General features: G+C 47.3%; 2 protein-coding genes across 2 annotated transcripts; both read right to left on the bottom strand.

Moving 5' to 3' along the window:
* Positions 1 to 3,319: 3,319 nt before the first annotated feature.
* On the bottom strand, positions 3,320 to 4,474 carry ZNF510 (zinc finger protein 510). Its single transcript, XM_058657351.1, has one exon. The coding sequence runs from the start codon at positions 4,421 to 4,423 to the stop codon at positions 3,368 to 3,370; it is 1,056 nt and encodes a 351-aa protein (XP_058513334.1). The 5' UTR covers positions 4,424 to 4,474; the 3' UTR covers positions 3,320 to 3,367.
* Positions 4,475 to 4,773: 299 nt separating this feature from the next.
* Positions 4,774 to 10,819, bottom strand: LOC101534153 (zinc finger protein 510). Its single transcript, XM_058657304.1, has 7 exons — positions 10,664 to 10,819; positions 9,430 to 9,514; positions 7,892 to 7,950; positions 6,826 to 6,952; positions 6,522 to 6,617; positions 4,957 to 5,034; positions 4,774 to 4,808 (listed from the first exon to the last, which is right to left on the bottom strand). The coding sequence occupies exons 1-7, from the start codon at positions 10,817 to 10,819 to the stop codon at positions 4,774 to 4,776; spliced, it is 636 nt and encodes a 211-aa protein (XP_058513287.1).
* Between the last annotated feature and the right edge of the window lie 223 nt (positions 10,820 to 11,042).

Below are 11,042 nucleotides of genomic sequence, written 5' to 3'. Positions count from 1 at the left end.
AGAAATTGAGTCATCGGAGATGAGCTCTGCTGGTGGACACATACAGCCTCAAGGGCAACTGGGCATCCCTCCCTCACCGTACCCAGAGCTGCACCTGTCCAGGGGTGGCTGTGCTTAAAAAAAAGAAAAGATTTATTTTATTTGGGCCCGGTGGCGTGGCCTAGCGGCTAAAGTCCTTGCCTTGAACGCCCCCCGGGATCCCATATGGGCGCCGGTTCTAATCCCGGCAGCTCCACTTCCCATCCAGCTCCCTGCTTGTGGCCTGAGAAAGCAGTTGAGGACGACCCAAGGCTTTGGGACCCTGTATCCGCGTGGGAGACCTGGAAGAGGTTCCAGGTTCCTGGCTTTGGATCGGCGCGCACCGGCTGTTGCGGCTCACTTGTGGAGTGAATCATCGGATGGAAGATCTTCCTCTCTGTCTCTCCTCTCTGTATATCTGACTTTGTAATAAAAATAAATAAATCTTTTAATAAAAAAAGCAAAAAAATGAAAAAGACGTTTAAAAATAAAATTAGGGCATAAATGCCAGATACAGTTATGACTAACTGTAGAATTTAGGGTAGTAGTTATTAGTAGTTCTTAATGTAGATTTCTGCTTACTTTGCTTAATATGCTTATGTGTGAATAAAATTATTTCCTTTCCTCTATTGTATATCATAAAGTGAATTAACTTGGGATTGGTGTTGTAGTGAGCTAAGCCACCATCTGTAATACCAGCCTCCTGGAAGGGTGTTTGTTTTGGTCCAAGCTGTTCTACCACTACGCAGCTTCCTGCTAAGGCACCTGGAAGAGCAACAAAAGACGGCTCACGTAATTGGGCTCCTGGACCCACGTGGAAGCCCTGGAGGAAGCTCCTGCACAGCGGGTGGCCCTCCTCTGGTCTGTGAGAGCCTTAAGACAAAGACACCTCTCTGTTGTAGCCTGGGTGCCCTCCCTGCCCTAAGAAATCCACCCCCAGGAGACAGAAATCCAGAGGTGGTTTCCCGCAGGGACAGCTTCCTTAGCTCTGTTTGTCACTCGTGTTTTGGAAACCACAGGATGGCATCAGACCCAGAGCGCCTGGCAGAATTCCTGGACAGCCTGCCGCTGACCCCATGTGTAACAGCCTTGGTCACCTGTGTAACCTGTCTAGGGCAGGCATACTTAGCCTAGGACCCCATGTTTGCTGCGATCAGCTTTCGCAGGCACCAAGTGTGAGCTGGGGTCTTCTGGTCTTGGAAAGACCTTCCTCACCACAGACCACCTTCGGGTCCCCTTCTCAGGGTCTGGGCATGAGTGGGCGGAGCTGACCCCACAGGATGTCCCTGGGTTGTGGCAATCAGACACAGGTGGGCCCCTCTGTGATAGCTGTGACCTAACGTGTCTGTATGGGATGATAAGAGCTGAAGCCATGAGAAAACGGGGTACACACTGGCTCAGCTGGGCTGCGACAATGTCACCATTTTTGTTGATTTTCCTTCTCCTTTCCCCCTAGGAGCCACATGAGTGGAGGAGCAGCACCTCCTTGTGGTCAGCATGAAGGTGGCAGTGTCTGGGAAATTTTCAGAAATTCTTAGGTATGGGGCAGGGAGAGCCCCAAGATCCACCAGCACACACAAAGGCTGGTTGGACAAAAGGGGCAGACTATGCCAGGCAAGGGCCTGACCCCCCATGGGTCTGGGAATGGGCTTGATGAGGAAACTTCCCTGCTGGGCGTTGCTCCTGCTGGTGAGCAGGTAAGTCAGGGCTGGGTGTTGGTCAGTTTAAGGCCCAGTGTGATGGCTCAATGGCTAAATCCTCGCCTTGCAAGCACTGGGATCCCATATAGGCACCTGTTATTAAGCAAGGCACTCCAAGTTGCAGGATGGGCCACTCAGTATCAGCCAAAACCAAACTTTCGACAATTAGGGTTACTCAAGGTTTTATGTCAGGTGCTACTGTTCAATTATGTTCAAAGATCTCTTCATGAGACTTCAATGCTCTCTGATGGACTGTGAATTTATCCTTCTGATTGGTGTCCTCTGGCTGACATGCTGAGAAAAATTTTCTGCTTTCTTTGTAAAGGGATATGAAATTATGCGTGAAAACACAGATCGAAGCATGTACAAGCCCAATAGAATTTAAAGTTACTTTTGTTCAACTGATAAGATGTAGAATCCTGCTCAAATATTTATTCAGATTTCCTGTTTTTTTTTTTTTTAAGATTTATCTGTTTTTATTGGAAAGTCAGATTTTACAGAGACAGAAAGATCTTCTGTCCGTTGGTTCACTCCCCCGGTGGCCGCAATGGCTGGAGCTGCGCTGATCCGAAGTCAGGAGCCAGGAGTCCCTTCCCAGCTTCTATACGAGTGCAGGGTCCCAAGGCTTTGGGCCATACTCCACTGCCCTCCCAGGCCACAAACAGGGAGCTGGAAGGGAAGTGGAGCAGCCAGGACACGAACCGGCACCCATATGGGATCCCTGCACAAGCAAGGCATGGACTTTAGCCATTGGCTATCACACAAGGATTTTTTTTTTTTAAATCTTATGCCACATGAAGGCATGGCATTCAAGACTGTTATAGAAATCATAAATTTTATTCTGTTAAGACTTGTCAGTCTTGGATGTAACACATACCTCAAGCACCCACATCTCCTTACCTGTCACACAAAGCCCCATTTTCATGAAAGGAAGACTGGGAAATTAAAACTAGATGAGTGTTAAGAAAAATGAACTCGTTCCTGGTGAAAACATTGTCATGCTGTGTGGTATGGGAGTTATCTAAGGGGATGTGACTTTAAATATTTAGGACTTCCCACGGTTCTTTGAAACAGAAGTCTTTGTGAATATCACATATACTGATCATATGCCTTTTAAAAAAGATTTATTTTTATTTTTATTGGAAAGGCAGATATACAGACAGGAAGAGAGACAGAGAGGAAGAGAGATAGAGAGGAAGATCTTCCATCTGATGGTTCACTCCCCAAGTGACTGCAACGGCTAGAGCTGAGCCAATCCAAAGCCAGGAGCCAGGAGCTCTTCCAGGTCTCCCACACAGGTGCAGGATCCCAAGGCTTTGGTACGTCCTCTACTGCTGTCCCAGGCCACAAGCAGGGAGCTGATGGGAAGCGGGGCCGCAGGGATTAGAACCGGCGACCACATGGGATCCCAGCAAGTGCAAGATGAGGACTTCAAGCACTACACTATGCCCAAGCATATGCCTTTTTGACAAACTCTTCCTAATTTGTTTCATATGATTTTTGTATGATTTTTCTCCTGCAATTATAAATTCTCTCATGCACTGTGAGGCTTGAATTCTTGGACTACTTATGTACACTCATCACATAGTTTTTCACGAGAGTATTCTTTAAATAGGGTTGTCATTTTGTGAGGTTTTCCAGTTACGACCTCAACAGAGTGTTAACCCTCCCTGAATCCTCTCATACAACGCTGATTTCTCATAAAACCCCCCGTATTCACTACATTCGTACGGTTTCTCCCCATTGTGAATTTTCTCATGTATCCTAAGGTTGGATTTCTGGCCAAAACTTTTCCCACATTTGTTGCATTGAAAGGGCCTCTCCCCCGTGTGAGTTCTCTGGTGATCACAGAGAATGGCTTTGCGGACAAAATGTTTCCCACATTCATTACATTTAAATGGCTTTTCTCCAGTGTGAATTCTCTGATGCACCCGCAGGGTTGATGTCCGGGCGAAAGTTTTCCCACATTCATGACATTTGAACGGTTTCTCTCCTGTGTGAATTTTCTGATGTTGAATGAGATGGTCTTTCCGCCAAAAGGATTTTTCACACGCAGTGCATTGGTAAGTCTTCTCCCCGCTATGAGTCCTCTGATGTATTCTTAAGTTGGACTTCTGGCCAAAAGTCTTCCCGCATTCGGCACACTGAAATGACTTCTCCCCAGTGTGAGTTCTCTGATGATCTCTCAGGGTGGACTTCTGAACAAAAGTCTTCCCACATTCGGGACACTCGTAGGGCTTCTCTCCCGTGTGGATCCGCTCGTGTCCCCTGAGCGTTGATTTTTGGACGAACGTTTTCCCGCACTCACCACATTTATAGGGTTTCTCGGCTGTGTGGATTCTGTGATGTGTGCTGAGGTGTGACTTCTGGGAGAACGTTTTCCCGCAATCATGGCATTCAAACGGCTTCTCTCCTGTGTGTGTCCTGTGATGTTGAGCCAGGTGCCCCTTCTGACAGAAGGCCTTCCCACACTCATTGCAGCTATACGCCCTGATGGCAGACCGAGCTTTTGGGCGTGTTTTGTGCGTGGACAGCTGGCAGGACTTCTTATTTTCGTGCAATTCCAAGGACTTATCCCCAGTTTGTGCTTTGTCACTTGGGATCGTGTTCTGAGCTTGAGGAAGGTACAACTTCCCGTTGAGACTAGGGCCATACACGTTACATTCATACCGTTTCACAGTTTTAAGTTTCTTGCATTTCTCCATAACTGATTTCCCAAACAAGGACTTCCCATCCTGGTTAAGGTCAGAGTGTTGCCCCCGCGTATCAGTTATTTTGTGCTCAACGACATTTGTGTTATCCCAGTTTTCCCCAAACTTCACCTTTTCACAAATTTTTTCCTCTGTGCGGAAACTCTTACGAGTAATGCAGTCAGTCTTCTCAGAGAAAGACTTTTCAAGTTCATTACATTCAAAAACTTGTTCCAGTGTCTGAACTATTCGATGCTCGGCAGGATTGTTCTTGTAACGGAGGGCCTCCCTATTTTTATCACAGTGATAGTATTTCTCTCTAGTTGGAGTTCTGTCAAGCTTAATTTTAAAAGATAAACTGTCAGCTATATGAAGATGCTCTGTTTTTGATATGTAGTTTCTGGGATGAATGACAAATTCAGAAATGTTTTGGAAATTCACCTGCCATGAGTCACATGTGCAGGCCACTGTGGCTGAATGAGCAGACGCTGCGCTCAGATCGAACGGCTGGCCTGAAACCTTCTCTCCCACAGCCAACACGTCCTTACTGATGGCGTCCACTTTCGGCCAGTAGTCATGTCTCAGTTTCTTGTTCTTGCTCCTATCATTATCATCACTGTAGTCTTCTGAAATGAAGAAAAATGAAAAACAAACAAACAAAAAACCACTTATGAACCTTCTGTCTCCAGTAGCATTAAAAAAAAATATATGTATATATAGCTTGTACTTTGGGAAACAGATTGCTTGACTACCATGAATGCAAACCTTTATCTCATTAGACGACCTCCTCCTGCTTTCACAGTGGTGTTACGTCCCATCACTAGCCAAGGTATGTCATATTGCACATCTTCATTACAATCTGTCATTGCCGGATCTGTTATCTAACATGGCATCTATGAGTTGACATTACGCCTCACTTCGTATTTTATTTCATGTTACTATTTTTTTTTAACAAAATAATTTGGGCCTGGCGGCATGGCCTAGCCGTTAAAGTCCTTGCCTTGAACGCCCCGGGATCCCATATGGGCACAGGCTTTAATCCCGGCAGCCCCACTTCCCTCCAGCTCCCTGCTTGTGGCCTGGGAAAGCAGTCGAGGACGGCCCAATGCATTGGGACCCTGCACCCATGTGGGAGACCTGGAAGAGGTTCCTGGTTCCCGGCTTCGGATTGGCACAGCACTGGCCATTGTGGCTCACTTGGGGAGTGAATCATCGGATGGAAGATCTTCCTCTCTGTCTCTCCTCCTCTCTGTATATCTGACTTTGTAATAAAATAAGTAAATCTTTATAAAAAAAATTAAAATAATTTATTTTTCATGATATATTTCCTTAGGCTCAGGTATTTCCCCTCCCACTTCCTCTTCTCCACGCCTGTATTACTACAGTAGTATAGTCCTTCAGCAACCGCCACAATTTCATCATTCTGCTATTTAAGTGCATCCTGATGTAGGTATAGAGAACGGTAGAAAGCCCAGCATCCTATTGTCAAGATAGATTTCACATTTCATTGGAAGCCCATCTTTGATTCAGAAGCAGAGATGCACACATTTTACTTTGTGCTCCATGAAAAATAACCTTGTGGAAGTTCTTCACCCTCTTGGGCATTTATTCTTTCTAGGTTATTTGTGCTCTAAATTCTCTTTTCCCCCTTTCATCATTATCTTCTATCAACAAAGTTCTCATCAAAACAAACAAACAAAAAAAACATTTTTAGAGATGTACTTGAAAAGGAAAGAGAAAGGTGGAGACTTTCTGCATGCTGGTTTGCTTCACGGATATTCTCAAGATCTGGGGCTGAGCCAGGGTGAAGGATCTGCAGTAATTTCAGCTATTACCTGCTGCCTCTCGTGGTGCACGGACGTAGCAGGGAGCTGGGACTTGAACATGGTGTCTTAGCTGCTATGCTAACAACTGCCCCACCCCAGCTCGAGCCCTTCTCCCCCCAAAAGTGTTAATTTGATTGGAGTTTATTCATCATTATCTTCAATCAGCACTTTCTGTGTACATGGGCTTGCTAAGAAAAGTCTAGTGATACAAAGGTGTTCACATATACACTGACCTTCTGGAGACAAAGAACCTTACAGAACTGGATCTGCTCATTCTCCCAACTCACCCGGCTGGCTCTGGCTGAAGGAGTCCTCCTCTGAGAGCCAAGCCTCATCTACTCGCTCCAACCTGAAGATCATCTCTGGCTTCCAAATACAGTAACCTGAAGACAGGGAATACATGAGGGTTAAGGACACCTGGATGGGCCCTAGGTCTGCCAAAGTGGGAGAAAATACATCCTGAAGGTGCTCCTCTGACGTCATTACATTCTCTCTAGTCCTTTAGATCTTGAAGGAAAAGCCTAAGTCCCATTCAAGTCTAGATTCCCGTGTGTTAGAGAGGGAAGGGCTAAGTCAGGCTTCCACGCTCACCCAGGGAGACGAGGTGGCTGTAGTTCTCCAACATCACGTCTCTGTACAGGGTCCTCTGAGCAGGGCTCATGTGCTGCCACTCGTCCTGGCTGAACTCCACGCTCACGTCCTTGAATGACACCGAAGCCTGCAACAGCACTTTGCCATCAACCTGACAGCTCAGGATGAAGTGACACAGACAATGGCCAAGAAAACTATACTTCAAAAAAAAAAAAGATCTGTTTGTTTTTATTGGAAAGTCAGATATACAGAGAGAAGGAGACAGATTTTTCATCCATTGATTTACTCCCCCAAGTGGCCTCAAGGGCTGGAGCTGAGACGACCTGAAGTCAGGAGACAGCAGCCAGAAACTTCCTCTAGGTCTCCCATGCGGGTGTAGAACCCCAAGGCTTTGGGGCTGTCCTCCACTCCACTCCAAGGCCACAAGCAGGAAACTGGAGGGAGTACAAATTATAATGGGCAAAGATTCTTAGTGATCTTACATGCTGCAAGGATTCAGATGTGGGTTGTCTACTCATGCTGAGATCTGGTCTCTAACTTAAGTGCCACAAGGTGGTGGAACCTTTGCTTAGGTCAAAGGGTATGGTTAGGTCAAAGGGTATCCATCCTCTTGAATGGGTTAATGCAGCCAGAGGGACTGATGAACTCAAGAACTCAAGATTAGGTTGTAAGAAAGTGAATGGACCGGTTGTGATAGCTTAGTGGTTAAATCCTCGTCTTGCAGGTACCAGGATCCCATATGGGCACCAGTTTGTGTCCAGCTGCTCGACTTCCCATCCAGCTCCCTGCTCGTGGCCTGGGAAAGCAGTCGAGGATGGGACAAAACCTTGGGAGCCTGCACCCTTGTGTGAAGCCTGGAAGAAACTCCTGGCTCCTGCTTTTGGATTGGCTCAGTTCAGCTCTGGCCATTACTGCCATCTGGGGTGTGAGCCAACAGATGGAGGATCTTTTTCTCTGGGTCTTTCTTTCTCTCTGTGATCTGACTTTGACCATTAACACAAAGTCTATGGCCAACAAACAACAAAAAGAAAAATAATAAATTAATAAATATTAATAAATGACTCACCTGACATATATTCATTTCCTTCTGCTCAGAGAAGAATGTGCACGACTGTGAAGGCCAACCTGGGGGTAAGGAAGAAGTCACGAGATGAGGACAGCCATCTCATCAACCTTCCTAAAACCTCCTCTTACGGTGGGGCGCGGGTGAGGGGGAGACGGCAGGGCAGGGGGAAAGGCCCCCAGAAGAAAAATGTTCTTTGAGCCTTGAGGAAGGGTAGCCAGCACCACTGTTACGACAATACCTCTGATGTACCCACAGCTCTCATGCAAGGGTACCTCTAAATGTCTGTGGAAAAATGTAATTAAGGGCCTGGAGCGATAGCCTAGTGGCTAAGTCCTCAGCTTGCATCTGCCGGGATCCCTTGTGGGCACGGTTCGTGACCTGGATGTTCCACTTCCCATCCAGTTCCATGCCTGTGGCCTGGGAAAGCAGTTGAGGACGGCCCAAGGGACCCTGCACCCACACAGGAGACCTGGAGAAGGTTCCTGGCTCTTGACTTCAGATTGCTTCATCTCCAGCCTTTGCGGCTAGTTGGAGATTGAACCAGCAGATGGAGGGTCTTTCTCTCTGTACTTCTTTCTGTCTGTATATCTGCCTTTCCAATAAAAAATAAAATAAATCTTTAAAATAATTGAAAGTATGAATTTAGGGGCTATCATGGTGTGTCACAGGCCAATTCTCCTCTTGCAGTACTGACATCCTGTACGGGCGCTGGTTCGAGTCCCAGCTGCTCCACTTCCCATCCAGCTTCTTATGACCTGGGAAGGCAGCAGAAGATGGCTCGAGTCTCGGGGCCCCTGCACCCATGTGAAGATCTGGAACAGTCTCCTGGCTCCTGGCTTCTAATCGGCTCAGCTCTAGCCCTTGCAGCCATTTGAGCAGTGAGCCATGAATGCAACATCTCTCTGTCTCTCCTTCTCTCTGTAAATCTGCTTTTCAAATAAAAATAAATACATTTTCAAACAAAAAAAGCATGAATTCATTTTGGTGCTAAATTTATTTTTGTGCACGCATTTTTTTCTTAATATATGAAAAAGGTCTATTTTGAAAAAACTATTCATGGCTTAAATTTTTTTTTTTACATAAACTCCGATTTTCAATTCCATTGTTGAAATATCCTCATGTATCACATTTTGTTGTTTTCATTGGGCGGCTCTTCATTATTTTCATGATTTGTGCACAAATAGGTCTCCTTGTGAATATTCTATTACTATTACTTAAAAGCCAACAGAAAACTGCAAAAGACAAGATGCCTGGAGACAGAACACTTTGTAATGCTGTGTTTTAACTCGGTGCAGTTTCTCAGAAGGACTTGGGACGACACACTGCTGGTGTCCCCGGAGTGACAGAGCAAACAGCAGTGTGTCGTGCTTAGCTCTGCCCAGAGGGGTGGGCCACAGACCATGTACCTCACACTCAGTATTAAGGTCTCATGGGTCAGAAAGAGCCACACGGTCCCGTGCCAGCATCTTGGAATTCTACAAGTGCCGTTGAGGAAGGCTCAGCACCGACTCACCCCCTCTTCTCCAGCCCTTGCTCACCTGTTGCCAGCTGGTCCACAGAACTCAGGGCCACGCCGTCCGGGATGGCTTCTGGATGTGGTGACATCATCGAGTCTGGCCGGATCTGGTCAGGGAGAGTTGAGAGAGCTTAGGTGGGGGCAACTCAGGACCTGTGCCTGAAGGTGGAGGATTAGCTAACTGAGCCATTGCGCCTCTTCAGGATTCTTGCCTGGCCTGGTGGGATTCCTGCCCTAGGGCTTCCCTCTTCCGCCACACAGGAGCTGTTTTGCTCCAGAGAAGATGGGACTCGGGAAATGATTTTAGCTGAAACTTCCCTGTAGCTGCTGACATTTTCAACTGGGCCCTTCTTTGATGTTGGGGCTGCCGTGTGCAATGTAGGATTCTAGAAGCATTTCCAAACACTCCCTAGATCCTAGTGTACCCCCTTGTCCCTGGTTTGAGAACCAAAAATGTCTCCAGGCATTTCCAAAGTCCTACAAGGTGGGAGGGGGTGGGGGTGTGCAAAGCCACCCAGGGTGTGAGGACCACTGTCCAAAGGCCTTAAATCTGAATCTATCAGACATCAATAAACCACTGCCTCCTGCTGTGGCCAGTGGTCACATCCAACAGCCGAGTCCTTGAAATCTAGCTGGTGTCCTGCGCTGCAGTGACATTTTAAATAGATCAAAAACCAGAACGTTCTTGAAATTAATTTCGCCCTTTTTTTCCCCCCAAGTCTTTCTTGTGACTGGCTACCAGCGCATTTGAAACAACAAATGTGGCTCAGTGTGTCTTTGTAGTGGACACAGCGAACCAAAAACACAGCTTGCACCTGCTGAGGACAGCTGCCCAGAGATGCTAGTAATTGCAGAATACACCCGTCACGCAGTCATTGCATGCACGATGACTTCAGACAGTCCCTTACTAACACCTCCATTGTCACCTGAGATAGGTGGATGATGTGCAAGTGGCATGGTCAGGCTCCTGAGCCGGGGGTCCTTGGGAGGACCCCAATATCACAAAGGCGCATCCCTTTCAGGTCGCAGGCAAAGGTTGCCCAAAGCCAGGCTGCGCGGCCCCGCTCCACAGCCCAGCCTCCACCGAGCATCTTTCAAGTCTGCCCCCATGGGGGACCCCGGCCCGGCCGGTACCGGCACCGTGTGCAGAAGGGGATCCGGACTGAGGACGGGGCGTTCCCGGGACGTCGTGTTCCCACCCCCCAAGGACCCAAGCCCATCCCCCTACGACGGCCCCGGAAACCCGGCGTCCTCACCTTGGGCGCGAACCCTCCGCCCAGGTTGTCCAGGGCGGATTCTGGAAGGTGGAGCTGGACGCGGCTGCGCAGGAGAAAGTGGCTCATTCGTTTCCCAGAAGGCTGCGCGAACGTCCTACCATTTAAGACTACATTTCCCACAACGCATCGCGACATGTTGCCTTGCTTTTTGCTTTGGAATACTCAAGGAGTAATGCTCCTTGAGTATTCCAAAGCAAAAAGCATGCTTGTGGAGACAGTGTAAATGTTTCCCTTATACATTTCACACAATGAAGTAGAAAAGACAAAAAGCAAATTTCTGCTGTCGAAGTCAAAATTATTACATCGTGCCATATTTGCCTTTTGCAATTACATTTGGAAAAGCAACCCCGTTAATATT

This window comes from Ochotona princeps, chromosome 31 (genome assembly GCF_030435755.1).
Source record: "Ochotona princeps isolate mOchPri1 chromosome 31, mOchPri1.hap1, whole genome shotgun sequence".
Taxonomy (NCBI): domain Eukaryota; kingdom Metazoa; phylum Chordata; class Mammalia; order Lagomorpha; family Ochotonidae; genus Ochotona; species Ochotona princeps.
The sequence above is the reverse complement of the archived record's forward strand: the minus strand, read 5'-3'. Positions and strand labels throughout refer to the sequence as shown.